This window comes from Coturnix japonica, chromosome 3, assembly GCF_054131305.1.
Source record: "Coturnix japonica strain WE chromosome 3, WE-NBRP24, whole genome shotgun sequence".
NCBI classification, from domain to species: domain Eukaryota; kingdom Metazoa; phylum Chordata; class Aves; order Galliformes; family Phasianidae; genus Coturnix; species Coturnix japonica.
Window position 1 is genome coordinate 18,304,313 of NC_140665.1, and position 24,917 is coordinate 18,329,229.

A 24,917-nucleotide genomic window follows, 5' to 3' on the forward strand; every position below is an offset into this window, starting at 1 on the left:
AAATAAGTACTTCCTGCTGTAGAAGAGATTGGAACTGATGTGAAACCTGCCCTGTGAAAGAGCTGAGGCTTTAAGCAAATACTTCTCTGAGTGCCAGACAAGGGCTGCTCGAGTCCTCCCTTACCCATCTTCTCCTGTTAAATTCCTTTGCAGAAGCGTTCAGATGAAAGTGGCTTAAAGGGAACTCCATAATAAAATATTATTTCCATCTCATTACGAAATTTGATGCGCACACAAACTCTCCTTGAAGAAATGCACAATTCTCAGAGAATAATCAATTTTACTCAGATTTACAATAAAGACCATTTACAGCATTTCTTTGAAAAATAATGCCATTTTAAGACTGGCACTGATGTTTTCCATTACCAAAGAGGAAGCTCATGTAAACTCTTCTTTTTTTTTTTCCCACTTCAAAGACTTCATAAAGTAATTAAAACTCTTAAAAAAAGGTCTCTTTAAAAAGTCTACTTTACCCAATGCTACCAAATCAGCATGCAAGCAAAACATTGAAACCGAACCAGCAGTGCTTGAACTAACTTGAAAAAATAAAAATCACATTAAGAGAGAAGGTGGGAGTAACTGTAGCTACATGGAAAGTCCTTTGGGTGTTACCGTTCAACCAGCCTGAACTCTGCGAGCAATGGCAGGTGGTCAGAGGAGTTATTTTCATTGGGAAGACCGTTAACAGTCCAGAGATCTTTCTCTGTTAGAAGGGCCAGCCTGCCGAGGAGCTTCAGACCCCCGTGAAGAGAATCCTCCGTTCCTAAGTGAAAACAAAAGGTCAAAAAACATTCAGTAATACTCAATTCCTACTGAACTAAAAAGTAGGAAAAAAAAGTAATAGATGGCATTCATACATTTTCAGAAAGAAGAGAACATGACAGTCTGTGGTTTTGCATGAAACAATAACCAAACAAGATGGTTTGGAATTCTTTCTGTTTATTACTGTTCCCACACAGAAGGACTTGCTTCCACCCAGAGATGCAGTACTGAGAAGGACACAGCCCCTCCACTTCACAGCAGGGGGAGCTGAGGTAATAAGGGAAAAAGATTTATTTGTCCATTGTAACTTTCCTGAAAAAGCCTCATCCAATCTAGCCTTATTCCTTAGCGCAGCAGCATGGCTGTACAGAGCTGACATTGGCAAAATTAAGAATCATATAAGATTTACTGGTACACAGAACATTTCTGTACCCTCAAGCTTGCAGTTCTCCAGCAGGCAGACAATTCTACTGAGGATGAAAGCCTTTCGGCTTCTTAATCCCCAATTGCTCATCATAAGAAATGGATCTTTCTTGGCGTTTCCTGCTAATTTTCCATCACAACCTTAAAACAAATTTAACAGGTACCAAAAAAATCCCAGCTGAACCTTTTAAGGGCTGGCTTACAAGCACAACTGTGTAAGGGATCACCCAGCAACTGCTAAACACTCCTTGCAGAGTTCAGGAGCTTCACCCCCTTTGCAAGCTGCTAACTTACAGGCCTCTGACAACCCAGTTGCTTGCTGCGGCCTTGAAGGAAATCCTTCTTGCTGCAAAAATGCCTCAGTGTCTTTAGAGCACGTCTGCTCAGCTCCCGAGCCAAATGTATTATTTGGCAGCACCCGCACTTCTACAAAGCAGCAGTTCATTGCTACAGAAGGCATGGTCTGTATGCAGCGATTCATGCCAGCTCCAGGCACGCACTTTGGAAGTGACCAAATCCAATCCTGCAGGACCCAGGTAAGCACTAACTCCCTTTTCACAGAAACATTTCCAGAGCTCCAAACTAAGCTCTTGGCTAAGCATGCCATTAATTTTTAAATCACACAGCACTCAGATTGCACAGAACTCAGGAGGAATTTGGAAACTTTTCTAAGAGAAGCTTTTCATTTATTGTGTGTTATGACAAGTGAGATATGAGTACATTCACTCAATATTAAGGATCTAGACCCAAAGTATGAGGAGATGAATGTGCAATTTTCATTTCAGTTACCAAGAACAATATAAATTCACAAAAATCTGTGGCAGTCTGCACCTGGAGCAGGGCTGGAATCCAGCTTTCTTTGCGAGTTCTGCAGAGCCATTTATCTGATGGCACTGCACTGTGCGCTCATGTCTGACAATGGCATAAAACACACAGCTAACTGTAACGTGAGAAGTCTGCTGCTCAGGGTACCACCCTAAGCACGTAAATTTGATCGAGGCAGTGCAGTTCCCCACCAAGAAAGGCACCCGCAGAGGCACCGTGTCTTTCTTGCACCATCTGGTGAGTTTTAGCTGGAATTGCAATCAGTAACAACTGGGCATCTGCCAGTGCCTGCTCTCAGAGGAAAGGCCATTCACTTGGCATTAATTACACCAAGTCTATCTGAAAAGTAATTTTCTAGGAAGCAGTTCATTTATCAGCTTTAGCACACGTCGTGAATTGCTGTTTTATTGACTGAATGATTGGAAGAACTACTTTGTTGTAGGTCTTGCCACTAACATCCTCCATGAGTTACTGTCAACAGTATTTCCGAGGTGCTACTTACATCACTGATTTTATGTAGTCTTAGCTCTTGGTTTCCATGCTGAGATGGCAATTACAGGAATATTTTTCTAGGTGAAAGAGTTTGCCCTGTGTGACATTCCAGCTGTGGTAGGTTGACAAGGCAGCCATACCTCTGAGGTACTTGATATGGATCAAATTATCATGTTTCCCTTACAACCGGATCCAGAAGTTCCCTTTTAGCATCTCTGAAAAATAATTCAAAGTTGGTTTCTTTACCTGGTTGGGCAACAGAATCATCATTTGCTGCAGAATAGAAAATATAATCCACAGTGACTGCGCTTCGGGAGTGACAAGTTGTTACTTCTGGCAACCCAGTTTCAGGAAAGTAGTGAGAATAGACTGAAGACAACTTAAAATGGTGCTGCAATTTTGATGACAATCTAGATGGGAATCAAAGAAAAACATTTTATTTTCTTGCATTTCCTAGGAAAAAAAAAAACAATCAAATGGTTTCCCATTCAAACAGAATAGTCAACTGGATATGCAAACTGGAGTTTCCCTTAAGCAATCATTCTCATCACTTTTTGTGCCAGAAATGTTTAGATAAGAATAGGTTATCAGAAAGGGACTGGCTATAACTCATCTCTACCTGGGTTCTTCTGTAAATATATATATTTTTTCCTAAACTAAAACTCAAGTGTTTTCAACTTAGGCTATGCCTAAACTTGCCTCTACTCAGGCTCCTGTTTTGCCTTTCCTCATCATCAGCCAGTCTGTTCCTCTGCAGCTCATCCCATCTCATCTGTTTATTCAGTTCTCAAAGAAAAAGGCACAACTGCACATTTCAGCAGAAGAGCTCATCTCTCCCTCCCAGCCATTTGCTCCCACCAGCTCAACAAATTACCCTTTCCACAGCTGTACCTGCCTCACCCTGCATGGCTGCATTTTAAACCTAATCTGCAATATGTTCTGGTTAAAATAAAGTGTTTTACTGTTGTTCTTACAATTAAATCAGCTTGAATGGCAGTGGGTACAATACAGGAAAGTAGTAATTTCTGCTCTGGAAATGGATGGGGAATAAGTTCCTCTTTCCAGCAATCCTGTGACTTACAGCCTAGCCAGCAATCATCGCATCTCCACTGATTATGTCATGCACAACAGCTTTATCTTCTATGAGTTTTCCTTACCATCGCTCAAGTTCTTGTACAACATTGTTTAGCAGTTGCTTTTACTTGTGCCGAGAGCAAAGAGCGTTTGTCTGTTTTATATCTACTGTCTGGAAATCTGTCACAGTCAGTATATTCTCTACCGAACCCTTCAATATTTGCTCATGTTCTTGTAGCCCTTAGTGATTTTCCAGTTAATCCCCTCCCAGCTTTCTTTTTTTTCCCCAAGTCAAGAGACCCAAGTTCATTTAGTCACTCTCCAGATCAAAGCTATTCCAATGACTTTGATCATCCTTGTTAATTCATTGCCCTTATAAGATGAAGCAAAAAACCTGCAAGCAGTTTTCAACATGTGGCATGCTACAGATTTATTTACACTGCAGCATTCCATTTTCTGTACTGTCATCGACTCCCTTCCTCCAAACAGTAATTCCTTGCCTTTTTTATTACCAGAGGTTTTAATCTATTAGCGGTGATACCAAGATCTCAATTCTGATAAGACACGGCTAACTTAGAGCCTGACATCACACATATACCATTAAAGGAGCTTCCTTTGCTTTATTTTACATGTTTTTCCCAGTTTGGTAAACACAAATATATTCTTCCTTTCAAAAAAAAATAACCATGTGCTTCTTCACAGCAGTCTACTGATTATTTTGCCAGATGGGCAAACCGAGATGAGCGTGCATCTTATATCCATATCTGAAATCAAATACAAGTGTGGTCTAAAACCAAAACCAATACAATGCCCTCCCCTCCCCCCAAATAAATAAGAGTATAAGATGCAGCCAAAGGAATGCATCTTTTCCCAGCAGCACATACTTTTCAGATGCTATTACAATCTCTTTGGTGTTATCCAATGTAGCTTCCTCCATTTTTTCTCCTACCAAATAAAAAAATACATTCAGTTCACATTTAACAAATAGAATGTAGGTGAGACTAATGTTGAAAAGCTACAACAGAATATCTACATTCCCTACATCACATTCATTTCAAATTGTTTTGGTGGATGAAAAGATGCAGTAACGTTCAACAAGGAATCACTTGCTTTCCCCATTTGTCCCATAGATACTCTCACTGTCATACACAAACGCTGGAGCAGAATGTAGGCTGATGCTACACACATGCTACATTCCTCTCTCTTCTCCCTGTCACAGCACAAGGAGTTGTCCTGATGCAAACACAGTAATCCTGATATGATTATCTTTCAGCTCCCGAATGGTAAATTCTGTGACTCTTCAAAGATTTCAATCTGAAAGTACTTATCTTGTACAACATTCACATTTACACATGCACATGTGAACAAATAACTTCACACTCAAACAAGCCCAACAATAAGTTTGTGCAAGCTTGAGGCTATATTTTCCCTTCTACTAAACAAGATAATCTGTTTTTCAGTGCTTCCTGAAGGATGCTTTCAAAGGACCACAAAAATCCATCAATCCCCAAACTGACCTGCATCTTCTTCTTTTTGCTGCTGTCTTATTTCATACACACAGTTCTGTGAAATACCTAATTTTTTGGGCCAAATTGGAATAGATAAGATTCTTTGTCCCCTTGGAAACTGTTCTTGTCCAGAGACCTAAGAAAGACAACAAGCTTTTTCAGAAGAAATCTGATTAAGAAAAAACAACCCTGATGTGACTGCACATTTTCTGTGCATTAGAACTTTAAGCAAAAAACAGCCCCCTAGAATAAATCTTTTTAAAATGGCTTGTCAAGTCTTTGTAAAAAACAGTACATGCTCTTTATCACAGAACAGCTTGGGCTGGAAGGGACCTTAAAGATCACCCAGCCCCAGCCATGGGCGGGGCTGTCCACAGTTCAGGCTGCCTGGAGCCCCATCTAACCTACCCTGGAGCACCTGCAGGGATGGGGCATCACAGCTTCTCTAGGCAGCTGTGCCAGTGCCTTGCCACCCTCTCTGTGAAAAGCTTTTATCTAAACCTGCCTTCCTTAATTTTAAAGTCATTACCTCTTGATCTTTTACTACACTTCCCGATAAAGGGTTTCTCCCCATCTTTTGTGTTGAACCCCTGTTCAACCTGAAGGGCCACAATGAGGTCTTCCTGCAGCCTTCTGTTCTCCAGGCTGACCAAGCCCAACTCCCTCAGCCTGTCTTCACAGGAGAGGTACTCCAGCCCTCTGAGCATCCTCATGGCCTCCTCTGGATCACTACAACAGGTCCATGTCCTTCTTGTGCTGGGGGCCCAGAGCTGAACACAGTATTCCAGTGGAGTCTCATCTGAATGTACATTCCCTTTGTTTACTCCTATCGATGTTTCTTTTTTGCAGCTAACTAATTTTCCATTATAGCTGTTATGACATGAAGCTGAAAGATTACTGAGAACCCTGTTTACATTGTAATAGGGCTGAGTGTAGACATCTCCCTAGTAGGATCTTATGTCATCTTTTTTATGCTTATTCTTTTGGGATCAAATAAGGCCAATAATGGGCTAAAAAAACAACCACCCACTGGCAACAAACACCACTGGGGCTGTTTTCCTATTTTCAGTACTTCCTATTAAATAGCTTTTGACATACCCAAGAGCTACAGCGCACAAGAATTTACAAAGAAACCCATCTAAGCTGAAACAGTTCAACCTCAGCACCCAATCCTGTATTTGACTTTTACAATTATTCTAACCGCTGTAATTCAAAACTCATCTAAAACAAATGTCATCTTCTCAGAGAGAACGCAGTATGTAATTGATTAAGTGGTTATTTTCTCCTGCTTAAAGACCAGAGCACTTAGAGACAGCAATACAAGCATCCCGTGGATAACTGCCTTTTAAGAACAATTAATTTGTTGGCAGATTTTTCATTGTAGTGATAGAAGCAGATACAACATCATGGTAAGGCACAGCTAACAAACCCAGGCTTAACTCCACAGCAAATTTCTGCCAGTTCTCTTTAATCAGAATCAACTTTTTCCAGGTAAGAAATGAAGAGCTTACCTTCCCTATAGCAAGTCCTTCGTAATTTAACTTCCCTTCCTTTATAAATCTGTACAGTGGAGAACCAGGAACAGAATTGAAGTCACCACAGATGATAATTGGGCAGAAGGTGCCATTCTTCTGAGGGGCAACACTCGCAATCTCTGCCAGGAGCATTGCAAGCTGGGTCAGTTTGATATCCCCTCTCCTTGGGTTATATAGCAGATGTGTATTAGCTATACAGATGGCAGCATTAGTTTTACATGGAAATTTAGGCTGCAGAAGCAACACTAGTCCAACATTGTCCCTGTCCAAGAGTGGAATATCACGGCGAAAAAATTCCACAGGATTGGATGAGATCAGGCTAAATTTAGAAGTTTTGAAGCAAATAGCACAGCCATCAGGTTTTCTCCCCGTCCTCATTTTATACTCACAGTGATACCCTGCAAAAAAGGTAATGAAAACCATGAAATGCTATTGTAAAGACACAGACTCATTTAAAAAAGAAAGTTACACTCCACACTACTTTTTTCCCCTCCCACAGCAGTAAAGACTCAGTCTGAAGTACTGAAGCCTAAGGGAAGTTCAGTGCACTCTTTTTATTCCTTTCTTTAATGTTCGTCATTGAACCCTGCATCTTTTGAGGTTAAATTGTCTGATGCTTATCTTGTTTTGGAGCAAAGATGACCTTTGTGAGAGTTACTTGGTGTCACTAAATACGAAGCTAAGAACAGAGCTCCTAACCAATATCCATCACTAACTCCCTATGAGAAACAAAGACCTGAATGGCTTTGACAGAAATACCAAAACAATTGGGTCACAATAAAAAGAAACTTACAGAAAACTGAGTTCTTGTTTATCCTTCAAGCTGATGGGGATCATCCCCATTATCTCTTGTTTTCCGAAAATAAATGCTTTAACATGACATTGAGCTGCCATCTCAAGTCAGGAAATAGTTCAATATCAACTGCCCCAAATAAATTCCAGCTAAAAATGTAAAAATGTAAGTTTTTAGTATGGTATTTATCTGGTGCTCTTTAAATGCAAAATTTCTTAACATAACTAACAATAAAGAAGTAATCTGTAAGCTAAGATTAGAGGAAAACAACCTGAAATATAAACCATAAGTCACGTGAAAGCAGACCTGCCTAATAAAGGATTTTTCTTCCTGCATGTTACCTGTGAAGCATAACAGTGATTAAAAAAAAAGCGTAGCGGCCATAAGAGTTTCATCATACCCAAGGATTCCAAACTTGACTTGATCTCTTTCCTATAGTGGTCTTCTTGGACTTCTTGTAAACAAAGTACCTAAGGCAAAAGGTTTACAATAAAAATATCACTTTGTCTCTCTGTTGGCAGACTCCATGTGTGCAGACAAAACCAAAAAGATTTTAGAATCCTTCTTTGCCCCCATAATCCTACAAATGGGTTCATCCTCCCATTAAAAAAAATGCTCCTTAAAATGAAATATTTGCCAGTAAAAAACAGGCACTCGGCAATTCAGTCTTGTATGTCCATTTCTGGCATGGTTGAATACACAGGCTTCAGCTCTAGAGGTTCAGAAGTGCAGATTATCAAAGAAAGGTGCCCTGTGTTCCCACTCTATGTCTATCATCAGATGTGGTGAACACACGACGCTGGACTGAGTGGACCTTCAGCTATACTTGCATCAGCTATTCTTAAATTGAGAGCCTTCTTTACTACACGCTATTCAAGCATGCATTAAAGACAAAATGAGATTCACATGAAGAGAAGATTGAAAAATAATTTTGCTGTGTGTCAGCAGAACAACAGAGTCACTTCAAAACGACCATTCTAGGAAGTCAGGGACAAAAGGCAACCGTGAGTATGATATACTGTTTGCCATTCCTCTAAGTTTGGACCATAAGGAATGCATAATAAATCATAGTTCAGAACTATACTATTAGGCACGATATAACTAACCACTCAGCTGGATTCACAAGACAGCCCATCCACTAAACTAAAAACGAGCAAGGATTTGCTACCCCATTCCACCTGTTCTTATCAATAGCCACGTGCTTGTTTTCAACTCACATCTGCGTCCAGCTGTTTGATTTCTTGTAGAATGTTGGGAAATCTGTATGTCCAGATTAACAAACGTTGTCTGCAGTGTTTGTACAGGTGGGAGTTATCTTCTAACAAATTCTGTGAGAGGATGTTGTAGGACATGACGGTGAAATCAAATTTGGCTTCACATTCTCTATTGCTTTGGTCAGTCTCTGCACTTTCCAAGATTTTCATCGTCCTGCTGTGCTGACAGAAATATTCCCAGTGTCTTTTGATGTTTCCTGTTAAAAACACACACAGCAGAAAACAAGTTACATAACAAACCATATGACTTCTTACCGCTCTTAGAAATCATTCTGCTAACTACTATTTGCCCTGGAAATTGCTTAACCAGTTCTAAAAGCTCACCTGATTAGCAGTGATTTAGAGTCTCCACTGAACATGATCTTTATATAAGCATCAGTAAACAGCATAGCAGAAAACAATGCCCTGGATTTCTAGTTACTTTGAAAACAGGAAGCTGGCACGTTCTAAGGAGATTGCTGCTGTCATACCATACCACCCCACCTTGCTCCTTCCTTGCAGGAAGGCTGCTGGCTCACGAAGTCAAATCCAGTCTATGACACAGGCTTATATCACTGCCTGCCCCTGCATCCTAAATGCAACGTATCTGCAATGAATTCCGCAAGGCTTCAAATACTGTTTTCACGGTGGGAGAGAAGCCACGCTGCACCTTTGTGAGTACCTTTATGTGCTGTCACAACGTGTGAACGAAAGATGACCACTCTCTCAGATAAAGTTATATCAAGATGTGTTTGCTAATAGGAGGAGTGGATAAGAAAGGAGTGGATAAGAAAGCAGTAAGACACATCACATTTTTAAAACACATGTTTTCTGGGAGAGGCGCCAAGAAAAACAGTAACAAAAGAGGTGGGCAATGTTGCATCTAACTTGTTACAAATTGTTACAAGTTCTATATTCTTAATAACAGGAACAAACAAGGAAAAGAAGCAAGAAAATGTCTCTTACTTTTCTTGTTACTCTCACTTCTTTCATCCTGTGAGTCAGAAACACATAATGCTTCTTTCTGCTCAGAGAAGTTCTGTCCTTCCAGGGCTGGAGAATCAAGCTGGGAGCTGAGCCTCCTCTTCTTTGTCAGTGGTTCTTCTCCCTCAGCTTTCATACTGGGGTTAGGGAGGTGAAAGCAAGAATTTTGTGCAAAGTTATCAAGCTGCCAATTAGAGTTCTGAATTTGCCTCCAAGGTCCAAAAAACGGTGGGAGCCTCCAGTTTGCTGAGGAATCAACTGGAACAGGCAGAGGGAACGAGGCCCAGGGGCAGTGTCCGGCCCATCTCATACAGGTGGGAGCTGGGCTGCTGAAGGCAAACACCTGGGAACCGTTGACATGGGTGATCCAGTCTCGGCCCAGCCTCTGCACATGACGGGGCAGCATGGGGTGTCTACCAAAGAAAGCATAAGTTTTATTACTTACATGCAACAAAGTGTGCCTGTAAGAGGCTGCAGATGCAAGTCACCCAGACCACAATTTATAAAAGCTGTTCCCTATCTACAAGTTAACGCATACAGAATATTCATTTTTCCATTAGTTCTAGTTCAGCTACATGAGAGAAGAACCACATTTTTAGATACCACTTACACATTACAACCTCTTATTTAGAATTACAATTGTAGTTGTCATGTGTAGAAATGTAAACCTTAACGTAAATGATGACCTGTGAAGCGAGACCTGAGGAACTGATCCTGTTCTGCTGAAGAGGGAAAAGGATACAAATGGCATTTAATGTTCAGACTCTCCCTCTTAATAACTACCTACAACTCCTCCTCGTCGAATTCAATGCCACATCTTCCGAGTGCTCAGCAGAACAGCTTTTACAGGTCACTTTGCGTGCCTCTTTAGCTTCTTTAAAACGCTATTTTAAGGAGTCAGAAAAGCATTGACTTGTAGGAAGTCGGGAATTTGCCGAAGGAGGCACTGACCTGCACCGTGCCAAGACGAGAAGGAAACAGACGATATCGATGCTCCCTTTCAGGCTCGACAGCCAGCAAAGAAACCTCACGCCCACGCCGAGTTCCGCTGTGCACCGCGGCGGTGCTTAAAGCTACCGACCGGCACGACCCGGCCTTACACAAGGGCAGCGGGGCCCGACACGACACCCAGGCCCGGCGGAGGCCTCGCAGCGCCCTCAAGCCTCCCTGAAACCCCGGTCCCCGCCCGCTTGCTCTTTACCTCCCGGCGGGCCCAAGGCCGGGCCCGGCCCCTCGGGGCCCTGCTAGCCGCTCCGCCAAGCCCTGGTACCCCCAGAAGGGGGTCATTCCAGGGCAGCGCCAGCTCCACCCGCCGCCTCCACACTCCCTGCCCGCCGCTTACCCCGTGAGGGAGGCGGCTAAACCACGCCCGCTCCCCCGTGGGACTTGTAGTCCAAAGCCGGCCCTGCCGGCCCGCCGCCATCTTGGTTCCGGGGGCGGGCGTCGAGGCCGGGCCGCCATGTTGGGTCAGGGCGAGGTGAGGTAGCAGGCGCCATCATGGTTGTGGTCGGGCTGCCCCGTTGTGCTTCGGCTCTCAGAGAAATGAAATGCTGTAGGTTAAACGTGTTAGGAGTATTTTGGAGACAGAAAACTGTCACCCGTAGCATCAACTGCGGCTATTTCTTTGTGTTCCCATATTATGTGCTTATTTTGTTTTGATGTACGATAGCTGTGAAGACAGGTTTTTTTGTGTTTTTTTTTTTTTTTTTTTTTTTTTTTTTTTTAAGGTCTTTAAGAAAAGAAAGGCATGTTGGTGAACATAGAAACTGCAAACGACAACAAAATGCAAGTCAGAGATTAATCATACGCTGAACATCTTTTCACTTCTGTATTTTGTTATTATTTCTTACCTTGCCCCAGGTGAATTTTAATAACCCACTAATGCTTCATTACGTGTAATCTCTTCTAATTATTATTTTGTATATCTAGGCTATGCTACCTATGTTAAGATAGAGCCTTTGAAATAGGTACCCCCAAATACCAGCTTGTAACTAGCAGCCAAGTATTTCATGAGTCATTTGAGCTTTTGAAGCTCCCCGGTGATGTGAGGCTACTGGCTCTGAGGGATGCTTTGATTGATTATGCCACAGTACTTCAGCAAAATGGCCCAGAACTCAGTTTCCTGCCTTCTAAAGGGGGTTGGCAACCGATGCTTAAAGATGTGCAGGGACCAGGCAAACTGCAGCTGAATGCTCTCCCTGCCCCCAACTGCTTTGAGTGCAGTAGATTTCCTGAGCCTGACGTGGTTTCTTTTCAGTAAATCTCAGTGACTCTCTTCCCCGAGTACTTGAACTTGTGAACTTTTTCACAGAATCATAGGAGCTGGAAAGGACGTCTGGAGATCATCTAGTCCAATCCTGCTGATAAAGCAGGTTTCCTACAGCAGATCACACAGGAAGGCATCCAGGTGAGTTCTGAGTATTTCCAGAGAAAACAACCTCACTGAGCAGCTTGTTCCAGTGCTCTGTCACACTCAAAGTAAAGAATTTTTCCCTCCTGTTTGTATGGAACAAAATGTCTTCCAGTCTGTGCCTGTTACCCCTTGTCCTGTTGCTGGCTACCACTAAAAACAGTCTGGCCCTGTCTACTTGACTTCTGCCCTTTGTGTATTTATGAATGTTGATAAGGTCCCCTCTCAGTCTCCTTCACACTGAACAGTCCCAGGTCTCTCAGCCTTTCCTTATAAGGGAGATGCTCCAGGCCCTTAATCATCACTGTGGCCCTCCACTGGACTCTTTTTAGAAGTTTTGTTGTTCTAAATGAAAAAAAAACCAAAAAATTATTCCACGTCTCTGATTATTTTTATTTTGGTCCTCCTGAGGTTTCCTAGTTCTAATATACATATATACTCTGACTGTACAAAATATCTAAAGCTTAATCCAGCCATGGAGTTGTAGCATTGCAACACACCCTTCTCTATCTACTGAACTCCTACTGCTGCATCTCTGCTTCTCTTCCCTGAGAGGAAATGCGTTCTAATACCCAACCTGAACCCACTGTAACTTGAGGCCATTCCCTCTCATCCTATCACTGTTACCCAGGAGAAGAGGCTGATCTCACCTCACCACCTCTTTTCAGGCAGTTTTAGAGAGCAATGTGGTCTCTCCTGAGCATCCTCTGGACTGAACAATCCCAATTTGCTCAGCTGCTCCCCATAAGATCTGTGTTCCACATTCTTTACAACTTCCTTGCTTTCTCTGGACATGCTCCAGGACCTCAGTGTGTTCCTTGTAGCGAGGGGCCAGCGATAGCTTGGAATAGCAAAGTAATCCAGATAAAACTAAGAGACAGGGTGCTACGAAACTCACTTTTGGCCAATTTCTGCCCTATGAGGTGTACATCCCCACATAGAATTGAGTCTTATTGGGCTCACAGTGCTTAAAGCAGCAGCTGTGTGTGGATGCTACAACGCTCGCTCCACTCGGAGGCACTGAGCTCTGACCGGATCTGGCCGAGCTCTCTGTGCTTTCACAAGGAAAACTACGCTCACATAGTCCACCTTCAGTCACATCAGTCCCGGCAGGGGAACACCCCGACCCAGCGGACCCTCCCTTCCTCCTGTCGGTAGGGCGCGGCCATGCCCTGCACCGCCCGGGCGGGGCGGGGCGTTCCGGGGCGCCGCTTCCGCCGCTGTCGGGGCCCGTTGCGGCGGCGGGCAGGATGCTGAGCCCTCGGGATCGCGGCGGGGAGCTGGCCCGCTTCTACACGGTGACGGAGCCGCGGCGGCACCCCCGCGGGCACACCGTCTACAAGGTCACGGCGCGGGTGAGTCAGCGCCGCCCGGGGCCCCGCCGCCACCGCCCGGGCCTCGGCCCGCTGCCCGCTGCCCGCCGGCGGCCGCAGCCCTTCCCTTCGCCCTCCCCGCCCGAGCCAGGGGCTGCTAGGCCGGAACGGTGACAGGGAGCCCTGTCTGCAGGGCTGCTCGGGCTCAGGCCTCGGCCCTGTGACGGTGCTGGATGCTTTTTGCCTCCATCTTCCCATTGAAGCCCCAAAGAGTATGTAAATGCGTGTAGAAAGCTGCGAGGGGAGCGGGAGTTGAGTCTCACGGGTTGGTGGATGTATTGAGACCACCAGAAAGGACAGGTTGCGTTCAGATGTGTGGGTGCTGTGGCTGTAGGTGTTCTGCCTGGGAGGGCAATGTGCCTGCGTGTATCTCTTCCCCCAGCCTTGGCATTCTGTACCTGTCTTTATGCTGTAGCACTCAGGTTTTTTTGAGCACGACCACATTCCATGAAATCACTTTGCAGAATTAAAGGTCTGTTTATTTTTACTCTTATTCGCCTCCCCATCCTCCCCCCACCCTCCTCCACACACACACTCCAAACTAGGGCTGCTCCAAAAGTAATGCCTCCTATTCTGATGTGTTGGCCCACAGTGTCAGAGGCAGATGTTGGTGGTATGGCAGTACAGGCTGAACCCTTCCACTGAGATTCCGTTACATGTTGTTGCTGTGTGACAGATGGCAGCAGAGGGGCACTCTGACAAAATGGTGTCCAACGTGCGAGTGTGTATGGGGCGAAGGAATGGAACTGGAATTCCTCCATATGGAACGGTTGACACCCACTGACAACCTTGCAAATGCAAAACCTTAGCCTTCCTGAGCTAAAAGTGTTCCCTGGGAATCAATTATGTAAGGTTTATTGGGGTTCCATACAAGCTGGTCACTCTACAAGCACCACCTTGTAAAGCCCAGCAGCGAGCAGTCCCGCTGTGCTGTAAGTCAAGTAAGTGGTGCAGAAGGCTGACCTGGCTGAACAGGGAGCTCCTCTTGGAGCTGGGGTAGAGAAAGAAAATATGAAGCCTCTGGAGGCAAGGTGGGGCTTCACAGGAGAGTACAGAATGTGCACTGGTGAATGTGATGTCAAATGAAAAGGGCTTTCTCAATATGTCGATAGCAAGAGAAAATATTGTACTGATTCTTGATGAAGGCGGTTGCTTAATAAGAAGTGATGAGGAAAAGGTGGAGGCATTTAATACCTTTTTTTTGCCTCAGTTTTTAGTATTAATAATGGAACTTGGGCTGCTTGGTCTTCAGCATTAGCAAACCAAATCAAGAGAAACAGTGACTTTCCATTTGTGGTCACTGAAATTGTAAGCAACATCTGTATCAGCTGAATGTTTGCAAGCACATGGACTCTGGTGGGATCCCCTCAGGGCACCGAGGTGATGTTGCACCTGGACCCCTCCCACCAATTTACCAAAGGCTGTGTGGGCCTAGGAAGGTCCCTCTTGACTCTTACGGTGTCCTTCTGTGCACACTGTCCAGCTGTGAGACAAAATGGGATTGTGCTATGCTGGGTGATGAACTGGCTCAGTATAGAGCTCAGAGGGTCTCAGCGGATGGGGCTGGCTGGTGGTGTTCAGCTAAGGAAAACAATGAGTGCTGTGCCTGGGGCAGAGTAATGCCAGACACAGGTGCAGAGTGGGAGATGGTTGAAGTAAGTGATATTTTGGTACCTGCAGATTTGTTCAGGAGCAAGTTTTGGCTGACTAGTGAGAAATGACAGCGTGTCTTTGTGTCCTAGAATCTGGAGCCATGCTGGTGGTGTGGTTTTCCATGCGATGCAGTTCAGAACTGGGGAGCACGCCGGCTGCAGCGGTTTTCCTGCAGAACGAGGAGTTGGTCAGCCTGTGTTCTCTCCAAATTAAGCTGAGCTAACCAGAGATATTTCATTCTTTGATATGTTTGGATGTTCAAAGTCCTCCAAGTGTGAAATTATCTAATTTATGCAGCAAAACATGTGTTGTATTGACACATGTAGAAATCCAAATAGCTTTTGTCTCATCTCGGTCGGTCTCTATTTGGTAATCTGTTACATGGTACTTGAAGTGAGGATTTGAAGTGACAGACATTGGACAAAATGATTTAAAAATAACTCAGTGAACATATCTGTTGCCATCCCTTTTTCTCCCCTCCTACTTCTCCCTCCTGTTCCTGCAGTGCTCTGGCTCCATGGTTGATATCACAGCACTGCAGCTGTATTGGCTGAGCTGATGCTCAGCAGCCTTGGGGGACTGCCAGGAAAAAAGGGGGGTGGGTCTTCTCCTTGTGTTGAATCCCTTCCTGACAGACTTGGGGCACTCCGTGTGCTAGTGGAGATGTCTGATTCCTTTCAGTGGTGCATGAGTGAATCCTCTCTGAAACTACACTAAGGCCATGTATTTACAAAGTAGATTTGGTAAGTTAACCACGAGCACAGAAAGAATTATCAGGAAGTCATGATACCAAAAGAATTACTATGATGATATCTGAAAATGGAGGCTACTCGTAAAAGTTCAGAAAATCAGAAGATTACAGTTACTAATTAAAATTCATCTGAGTTCCTTTGGCTATCTGCAGGAATAGGAGTAGGATATTCTGAAATACTGAGCTCAGAGGTAAGGTATGAGATCCATTTAGGATCTCTTTCAGATTATAATGCAGTAGTTGTGCATTGCTCAGCACATTGCTGGGTATCCTGATGATATTTTTAAAACAGAGGGAAGTTGCTTGCATTAGAGGTTTGCAGAAGGAGCTGACTGCATTGCTCCTTGTGGGAGGACTAAAAAAGTGCACTGAAAATTCGGGGGTTAGTAACACATTTGCAAGTATCTGGATTGGTTGTAGGTTTGGCTGAAGGGGAAGACCTCTTTTGGGGCTGACCTTCAGGAATGGATATGAAGAACAAAGTAGGACGACACATTAATTATTACATACTGACTTAAAGTTGGCAGGGCTGGTGGATGTAGAAGGGAATGTAACATTATAACAAGTGTGGAACAGGGCCTCTGGGTTTTATTCCAGATTCTTACTAAACTGGCTGGTAATTATTCATCTCTCTGGGTCTCCTTCTGCCCATCTGGTAACTTCTCTAGCTGCCAGAACTGTTGTAAGGCGTTAACTAAAGGTGAGCTGCAAAATCAAACAGCTGGTGCGCACCCTTTGGTCTCCTTTTGATGCACAGCCATGCCTATGGTACCTTCTCTCCTCAGCTTTACAGGTTCCCTACATCAAGTACTCCAGCTGCTGGAAAGGAAGGGTCGGAATAGTTCACAAATGGTACACAGGAACTGGCTGGTAGTGAATGAGGTAGCACAGCCACAAGGTTAAAGTTTGGTACAGTTGCCAAATGTGACATTAGTCAGAGATTTCCTTGGATTGAGGAAAAGCTGAGGTAAGTTTTGTCAGTGCAGGCTGTTCCATGGGACTGACAGCTAAGTGATGCTCAAGGCCAGTGGGATGGTGTTTTAGGCTGTGGAACATGAATCACGTCGACTCCTTTAGCTTGCCCCTATATGTTACCAGTTCACAGTGCTGATTGTTTTGGGATGTGTCACTGTGTGGATAGTCTGAGTTCGGATTGAGATTGCCCTGTTTAACTAACAGTGAGCTAATTTTTGTGCTAAACAGTTTTGGCTGAGATACAGTGAAGGATATACTGGCTGACACAGGGTAATTGCAGTTCTGAAATAAATATACCTGGTTTCAATGTGTTTGATTATATGGATGTGCTCTTACTGCTGTTTTATAAGACCAATACAGAACTTGGATTACTAATGCTTTTGCAGTCAGTGTTTATTTATGGAAAGAAATCCTGACAAAACACAGGCTTCTTTATAGTGTGCAGCCAAGCCTCATTTTCATTGCGATTTTCCTCTGGACAAAGTCATTTATAATTAATTAGAGAAAGAGCATTTAAGCAGAAACAAATACGGAAGGATGGAATTAGTTGTGTATGCACATCGGCGGCTGTAAGTGAAGTGAAAATACTGTCTTAATGAATACAAAGCCTTACATTCACAGCAAGGTTGCGTATGACTTGTATTAAGCTAAGTATAGCCTTAATTAGCTCTGCTTAGTGGGAGTAATGTGACCCTAATATGAAATAATAGGAGAAGATGGGAAAGATGGAGGGGAGGGAGGGAGGGTGTTCTGTGCAGCTTTGTTCTGTGAGATGCCTCTTGTGCCTTTTTGCCTGGAATGTCCATCTTGTTTTCTCATCCCAGCAACGATCTCTGCTGCAGGAACTCCTTACCGTGTTGTGTTTGGATATTAGACTTCTCTGAAACTAATGCAAGTGCAAGGAGAAATATACAAGGGCTTGCCTTTTCTCAGCTTTTAATTTTCAGCGATGAATCGTTGCATGTTTCCATTTGGAATAGTATAGCTGAGCACTTAATGGTTTTGTTTTCCTTTTCAGATTGTTTCAAGAAAAAATCCAGAGGATGTCCAGGAGGTAACAGTTTAAACTTGTACAAATGTCTTTACATATCATGTTATTTCTTTTGAAGTATCTTTGATGTAATTTAGCAATTTCTGTGTATTTTGTCATCATAATTGTGCAAACACTTCTTTGTATGTTTCCATCTGTTTGGTTTTTTTTTGCTTTCATACTTGAAAACAGTCGCTTGTGTAACGTTGTTGCAATTCTGCCCACCGTGATGAATGCGACTTGAAACAAAGTCTTAGGGAGTAAAGTGTCTTTTGATGACAAAAAGGCTTTGATAACTTTGCAAGCTCTTTTCTCAGGGCTGGAATTGGCAAATTGATGGTTACTTAACTCCTACTGGTAAAATTAGAGATCAGTCCAAGTCTTAGGTCTCAGCTGTAGGTATTATTCTCCTCTTTAACCAATACTTCACGGAAAAGCCTACATCATTACTGTCTATAAGTGAACAGGGAAAATGGAGGCGCGTAGGAGTAATTGAGGGAGATTAGACTACAGGTCATATATTATGCGTCTCTCTTTGAGGCTCCTTAAGTATTTTCCCATGATGTACTTGGATAAAACTTTAGAACTGCTTGATCTTTGCCTCTTCCAAAAAGGCTCTGAATAAGCCTTGTGTCTCTTTAATGCCTCAGAAAATCTATTTTTTCTTTCCATCTTAATTTCCTCTAGACTAATGACTTGACGTTGCTGATACTGTTATGATGTACATGCTGTATCTTCCGTCAAAAGCACAACCTTACGACTTTTCAGACACTGAGTAACATGCGTTTGTTGAATTTCTGGTGCAGTCTCTTACCACAGTTGAGGAGAACCTGGATAGTTGATGAAAGAAGAGCCCATAAATGAATTCATTGCATCTGTATGGTCAGACATGAGTTACTGATTAGTGGCTTGGCAGAGGTGAGACTTGCCTGCTACACCCAATAACCCTTTGTTGCATCTTTCTTTGAAGTCTTGAGGATGAGGCAAGCATGAGCGTTCATGCTTTTGGCTTTATTCATTTATTTATTTTTAAGCTGTAGAAGATTGAAGTGGTCTATGAGAATCATAGAGAAACTAGCTTGTAGCTTAGTCTCCTCTTCCAGAGAGATTCCTGAATTGAGCCTACCCATGTGCAGCCTCCGCCATTACATTAATCTTCATTTGTGGGAGAAACGCTTTGTAGCAGCTGTTGAGCTGTTCCTCAGAAAAATACATGGAGTGCCTTTCAGCTGGTGTGCTATGTGAATATATTTAAAATATTTTGGAAAAACAGCAAAAGCATATCCTTTAGTCCTTACTTTACTTTGTAGATGTATTTTAGCCTTGCAGGATTCCACGTGCTCTAGTCAACATGGAAACGTAAATGTGCCATGGACTCGTTGATAATTTTTCCACTTTGAACTGTATCAAAGTAATTATTTTGCATGTGATAGCGTGGTACTGTGATGCAGTTTTGTTATAAGCAAGCAAGTTCCTAGTTACTAAAAGCAATACTGTAGACTATAGTTGCCAGGAGAGTGAGTTACAGTGGGAAAACAACATACACTGGGAGCTTTGCTATTATACTGATCACCTGTGAAGCAAAAGAATTGTGGGCAATGTTTGAAGGAAGAAAAAAGATGCTTCTCATCTCCTCCTGCTGAAAATAAATTACCTTGATTTTCTGGAATACTTAACTAGAAATCCAACAGACAGAGTTATTATATACAACAACCCTCCTGCTTTATGGCCTCTATCGTGCAACCCCTCCCCACTTGGCTACTCCTGCCTGCGTTTTCAGAAGTCTCTTAATGGCACTGCTGTGATGCTAATAAATGAGTTATATACGTGCAGCTGTATGTAAGGCCATGTACAGTCACCTCAGTTCTGCTTTCTGTCACCTCTTCTAACTACACTTTAGAATACCTCTAATACACTGTCTCTCCCACTGCAGACAACTAGAGTTCAAGATATCCCCACCTGTTATTGATGGGACAGGAAGGAAGATAACCTTGTAAGGGTTTTTCTCTCAACAGAATGAAGTTAATGTAAAATTGTATGTGGAGGAGTTAATAGATACCGAAGGGCTAGTGGCATTTGTTTCAATTCCCTTGCTTCTGGGTGCTGATGATGGCAACATGGCATATGAACTAATTCTAGCTATGGCAGTCGTGGTTGTTTTTCTTTTTTTTCCCCCTCCCTTATTTGCTGAGGAGAAAGTGTTGTTCATTGTGGAAGACAGGGATCAGATGAGTTAATAGAGATCTACTGGCTCCAGCTATGATGATCACACCTTATTGCCTTACAAGTCTAACTTAAGTTTTATGATACACATGGTGTGCTTTGTTGTGCCTCAAAGTATAACATGTCCTTCTGCCAAACTGATTTCTAATGACTATATTAGAGTGGGGGCTTTGCTAACTTTGCTGAGCTGCATGCATGCAAAGGCATGATTTCTATGGGCTTATGAAATAAATTAAGGTGACCTTTGCTCATTTGCTTTAGAGGCTATTTGTTTTCTCCTCCTTGCTACTGGGAGATCGTTTGCAGCAGCAAAAAAACAATATATTTCTTAGTGGAACAGAATTTAATGCTCTTAATTTTTATCAGCATTTCCCATTGTCTCCAAGTACTGACAGTACTGCAACTTGATGTTTTGTGACTTTGCTTTCTTAAGAAACTCAAGAAGTGCTAATCACCCGCTTTCTGGATATTGGATTAGAGGGAAATACGGCAGCAGAAAATTATTGTTTCTGGAAGTCAAATCACTAGTTAGCTTTCTTGGGAGATTCTGTTTTTAATCGTCTTGCCTGTTGAACTCCATCAAATACTAATTGCAGCTGAGTTCTGGATGCGTGTGTGGCGCTGAGTCAGGGCAGCTGCTTTACACATAGTTAAATTGATGAGGTGGATAGAGTATTGCTATAGTAAACTTTGCATATCCACTCCTAACAGTCCCTTTGCCTTATATCTGCGTTGTTCAGTAGATATGACTTGCATCCACTGGCAGCTGGGAAGCCTGGTGATTAAAAAGAAAACAAGAATTACTCTAAAATCAAACCTTTTACTTATCTCTAAGTCTGATCTCCTTGAAAAAAGTAATTTTTTCAATGATGATTGCCCAAGAGGATGCAACTGGCTAAAGCAGAAATATTTGGAATATTTAAAATGGTGTTTAGTTGTGTTAACTGGATTGAGACATTTGACTGATGAAACACTGGAATCAACTTATGAATTTATTACACTCTTTTATTTATTTATTTATCTATTTATCTCGTTAGCAAACCTGTTAACAGTCATGTGTCAATTCTATTGCTTGATTTTTCTCCTGATTGGTTTTCCTACTGGGTTTCCTACTTCCTCAAATGGAAGGATACAAAGAATGGGATGGAAGAAGGATAACGTAGGTTCTGTGAGATGGCTGCTTCTTTCTGAAAAGGGCAGATCAGCAAAATCTGTTGTAATGAAGCCTGTCCTTGCATTTCTGAAGTCTAGAGTACAAAAAGAATTATTTTTTTTAGACCAGGATTATTAGTAATAAAAATTTTGGACTTGCATTTGCCCATAATCAGCATTTTGTACAGGTGCATGAATTATCAGCTAGTTTGTAGGTTGTGGTATTTAATGCTCTGTCCATAAAAAATCTTCTGTCCATAAGATTCCATAAAAATCCTTTACTTGTACTGATTTGTTTCTCCTAGTTTTCTCTTGCTGTTGTCTCTTTCCCATACCTGCGTGAACCACAGCACGCTGTTGTGTTTTGGATAGTGAAATGCTCCTATTTGGCTTTTTTTTCCTTCTTTTAGTGGTTTCCTGTGTAACCAATTTGCACTGTGGCTGAAACAATGCTGCTTTCACCCTCTTGTGTCCCTTTTTCATCTTTCCCTTAATGTTTAGTCTGTATGCTATTGTTTTGTTTGCAAAGATTTGGGCTGGGGACAGGTAATGAGCCACTATTTTTTATGATTGTCACGGTTGTCAGTTCAGATTGTGTATTTTTGTTAAGTGCGTTTGCTGAAGGTAGTGATCTGATTTGCTTGACGATATATTTGTGATGTGAACAGTGACCCTACTAATACTCCCCACCTCTTTCTGTGCTTCAGATAATTGTTTGGAAGAGATACAGCGACTTTAAGAAACTGCACAAAGAACTCTGGCAAATCCATAAAAACCTCTGCAGACATACAGAACTCTTTCCACCTTTTGCCAAAGCGATAGTGTTTGGTAAGCATGGTTTCTTCCTGAATTGCTGAAATATACTGATAATTCAGTATGCTGAGTTATCATTCTGAGTTATGCATTCTGTTTTGCATCTACATGGAGATATCTTTTCTATGTGATTAATGCTCCATCTTTTGGTTTGTTGTGAATGTCCTACCAATAGGCATTCTGCTATCACAATTTGGTATTTTTATTATTATTTTTAAATGGAATTACTTACGTGCTGGTGGATTTTAGAGATATACGTGCAAATGTTTATTGATATAATATGTTCTATAAAAGTCCTTTACAGTGGAGGTGGTGAGGAACTGGAGCTGTTACTGTACTGCCTCTGTAAACAAGGGAAGAATAGAATTAATTCCCTTCTAAAATACATCTTTCCTCTGTATGGAACGAACAAATGTAACTGCAGCATACATTCAAAGGGAAGGAAATCTACAGAAAGTCTCAGTGTAGTTATTGACAAAATACTCTTTGAAGTTAAAAACCAAACTAAGCAAAGCTCACTAAGTTTGAATGAAGAATACAGGGAAGAAGAAATGGCGTAAGAACAAGTTTTAAATAATGCATAGATAGCAGAAAGGAACATAAATGTCTTTTTTCCAATTGAAGATTTATCTTAATTAAAAACATAACATTTTGCAAGAGCTTCTTCCGCATCTCTTCTATGCATAATAGGTGCTGTGAGTTTTATTGCCACCTAAAGCATGTATCTGCAGTCCTAGTGCTTTTTGTATTAGAGAAAAGGTGTAGCCTTTGTGGATGCTGAGTTTTTTACAAACTTCTTTTCAGCCTTGTTCAGTTAAAGGTGAGCTGCAAAGCACACCTCTGTTAAGAGCTCCCCTTTTCAAGCTGCTTTAACAAAGCATTTCTGCAACGTTTTTTCACTGTGGTAATGTTTTACTTGTTGCGTTTTTATATTAGTTATTTTTAAGCATTGCTAGTAGATGCCAACAACATAATTTCTTTTTTTTTTTTTCTTTTTAATGCGTGTGCTTTAAATAATGCTTCATATTGTTTTATGGAGAGAATGCTTTACACGTGGGCACTGCTGGTTCAGGCAGTTGAGCTTATTCTTGTTCTGAAAGTGTTAAACCTCGGCAAAATCTCAAGTGCAGCATTCGGAGTTTCAGGAGGTGATGTGGAGTACTGAGAAGGATTTAGAAATGAATAGGTCATGCTGTGCTGCTGTATTTGGGATAACCAAAGATGCATCACGCCTGAAGAGTTGAGCTGCCATGCACGTTCGACAGCACAGCTTTCGAAAATTATATCTGCAAGTGTGTGTTTTTTTTTAAGCTGCTTACTTCAAAATATGAAACTTGTTATGGATGAGGGAGAAGTAAGTCAAGTGAAGGACAGAACAAGTAGAATAAACTTTTCCACCCATGTTATGGGTGCAGGAAGATATCATGTAGGCTGCATCTGAAGAGTCAGATGGGTATCTGATTACTTCTGAAAGTCTTTGTGAGAATGGAGAGACCAATCCAGGTGCTGAGCTACAGGAGAAGTAGGGGAGTGAGAAGGAGTTCAGTGAGTGTCTGGGAATGGAACTGCTGCAAAGATGACAGTGTGAGCAAACCGGAGCCAAATAATAGTTTTCCATCCCATGAAGTAGTTCTGTTGGTGTATCATGATGCTGATGAGCTGGAAAATGTGACAATGACTAACATTTCAATGGCTTTATTCCAACATACATCTTAGCGAATTTTGTTTTTGCTCAGCTCCCTAAGAAAATAAGGCTTATATAATTGCACTGTCAGAAAGTCAAATCTCTTGCTCACGTGGAACTGCTAAATTTGAGAGGTGAGATGGCTGCAAACCTAATGATTTTCGTGTGACATGTGTGAAACAGTATCCTGGTGAGTAGAGTGCCCACGCTGCATCCCCCTAAGGGAAGGAGGAGGCAACTGCTGCCTGCTGGACTTGCATACGAGTAAGTGCCTTGTCAGCCTGTAGGCCTGAGTGCATCCTGCCTGTGCCTGGTGGAAGCTTGGAGAGGGTGAGGAAGAAGAAAGTCACTGGTTTTGGTGAAGGAGTATAATGGAGAGAGAAGGATCCCTGGGAAACCAGGAACAGTGTCTTACAGAATCACTTTCTTGTGCAGGTTGTACGTTTCTGACCTTGTTAGCTGCTAATTTCCTTGTAATCAATTTTCTGATGCATTACATTAGTGTCTGTGTTACTTTGTAGATTAATTTATTTCATGCTGTTACAATTTACTGAGGGAAATTGTTTTTTCATGATGTCCTGTTTTGCTTGGAGTGAGGCAAAAATACATAATGCTCCTACAGTGTTGCTGTGAAGGCCTCTGAAGTTTGATGAGCAGTTTGATATGGCCTGATTTCAGCACTTCCACTGAATGTGACTGCATTGCCTTTGCCTTCTTTCTGCTTACTTGTTGCCCACTCTTTTGTATGTCTGCTAATGTTTGTACAGCTGAATGGCCGGGGTGAACAAATCACGGGGCTGATCCAGCTGAAAATTAGCCCAGTGATATCTTTCCTTTCTTTTCATGGAAAAAATAATCCCCCAAAGCTGTGTTTGTGATCTTCTGAGTATGTACATGTCTTTCTAGTTTTATTTTCTTTCTTCTGTTACCACATGGGCAGGAGCTATTTACTTGAAGAATTTCTGGAAAGAGTCCTGCTTTGATATTTTCTTCTGGGATATATATATATTTTTTGCTTGCTCTGAGTATAAATGAGTTTTGCTTCTGTATTGAATGCATCTTTTGTCCTCTTCAAAGGTTAATGCCACAGAGCTGTTACAGGTGGCTCTTATTTTTATGGTCATGCTGTTACAGCAATACTATTTCTTGAACTTGTCTTCCCAGTCCTTTTTTTTCCCCTCTGTATAGCTGTTTCAACTATCTT

The 24,917-nt window shown here is 42.3% G+C and overlaps 2 protein-coding genes across 26 annotated transcripts in view; one reads left to right on the forward strand and one right to left on the reverse strand.

The window, feature by feature from the left end:
- Window positions 1-260: 260 nt before the first annotated feature.
- Window positions 261-11,955, reverse strand: ANGEL2 (angel homolog 2). 18 transcript variants are annotated; one of them, XR_014943836.1, is made up of 10 exons: window positions 10,992-11,143; window positions 9,632-10,062; window positions 8,630-8,883; window positions 7,813-7,882; window positions 7,413-7,561; window positions 6,596-7,017; window positions 5,094-5,220; window positions 4,461-4,521; window positions 2,749-2,912; window positions 379-763 (listed from the first exon to the last, which is right to left on the reverse strand). XR_014943836.1 is itself a non-coding variant. In XM_085541139.1 (9 exons), exons 1-9 carry the CDS (start codon window positions 11,108-11,110, stop codon window positions 609-611), a joined length of 1,803 nt encoding a protein of 600 aa, XP_085397265.1. In that variant the 5' UTR covers window positions 11,111-11,955; the 3' UTR covers window positions 261-608. The 18 variants fall into 18 exon arrangements, 9 of the variants coding, with proteins under 9 accessions (XP_085397265.1, XP_015712777.3, XP_085397266.1 ...); XR_014943828.1 differs by lacking the exons at window positions 2,749-2,912; window positions 7,413-7,561 and adding an exon at window positions 2,513-2,717 and having other exon boundaries at window positions 261-763; window positions 10,992-11,194; XR_014943834.1 differs by lacking the exon at window positions 7,413-7,561 and having other exon boundaries at window positions 261-763; window positions 7,754-7,882; window positions 10,992-11,144.
- Window positions 11,956-11,960: 5 nt separating this feature from the next.
- RPS6KC1 (ribosomal protein S6 kinase C1) overlaps window positions 11,961-24,917 on the forward strand; it is an 81,219-nt gene continuing 68,262 nt past the window's right edge. For 5 of the 8 annotated variants that reach the window (XR_014943827.1, XR_014943826.1, XM_015857287.3 and 2 more), the window contains exons 1-3: window positions 13,252-13,414; window positions 17,830-17,865; window positions 21,924-22,044. Coding sequence is in view for 5 of the 8 variants with exons in the window: in XM_015857287.3 (XP_015712773.1) it covers window positions 13,310-13,414; window positions 17,830-17,865; window positions 21,924-22,044 (262 nt within the window). In the remaining 3 variants the exon portion in view is untranslated. Of the gene's footprint in view, window positions 12,057-13,251; window positions 13,415-17,829; window positions 17,866-18,647; window positions 18,760-21,923; window positions 22,045-24,917 lie in introns of those variants that run through there. The other 3 variants (XM_085541137.1, XM_015857289.2, XM_085541138.1) reach the window with 3 other exon arrangements.

Bases quoted from the DNA above. Each gene is read 5' to 3' on its own strand.
- ANGEL2 (XM_085541139.1), bottom strand. From the start codon at position 11,110: ATGGCGGCCCGGCCTCGACGCCCGCCCCCGGAACCAAGATGGCGGCGG. The intron at 7,883-8,629 runs GTGAGTTGAAAA...CTTTTGCCTTAG, and splicing joins TCAAACAGCTGGACGCAGAT to GTACTTTGTTTACAAGAAGT. The intron at 4,522-5,093 runs GTCAGTTTGGGG...TTTATTTGGTAG, and splicing joins GCAAAAAGAAGAAGATGCAG to GAGAAAAAATGGAGGAAGCT.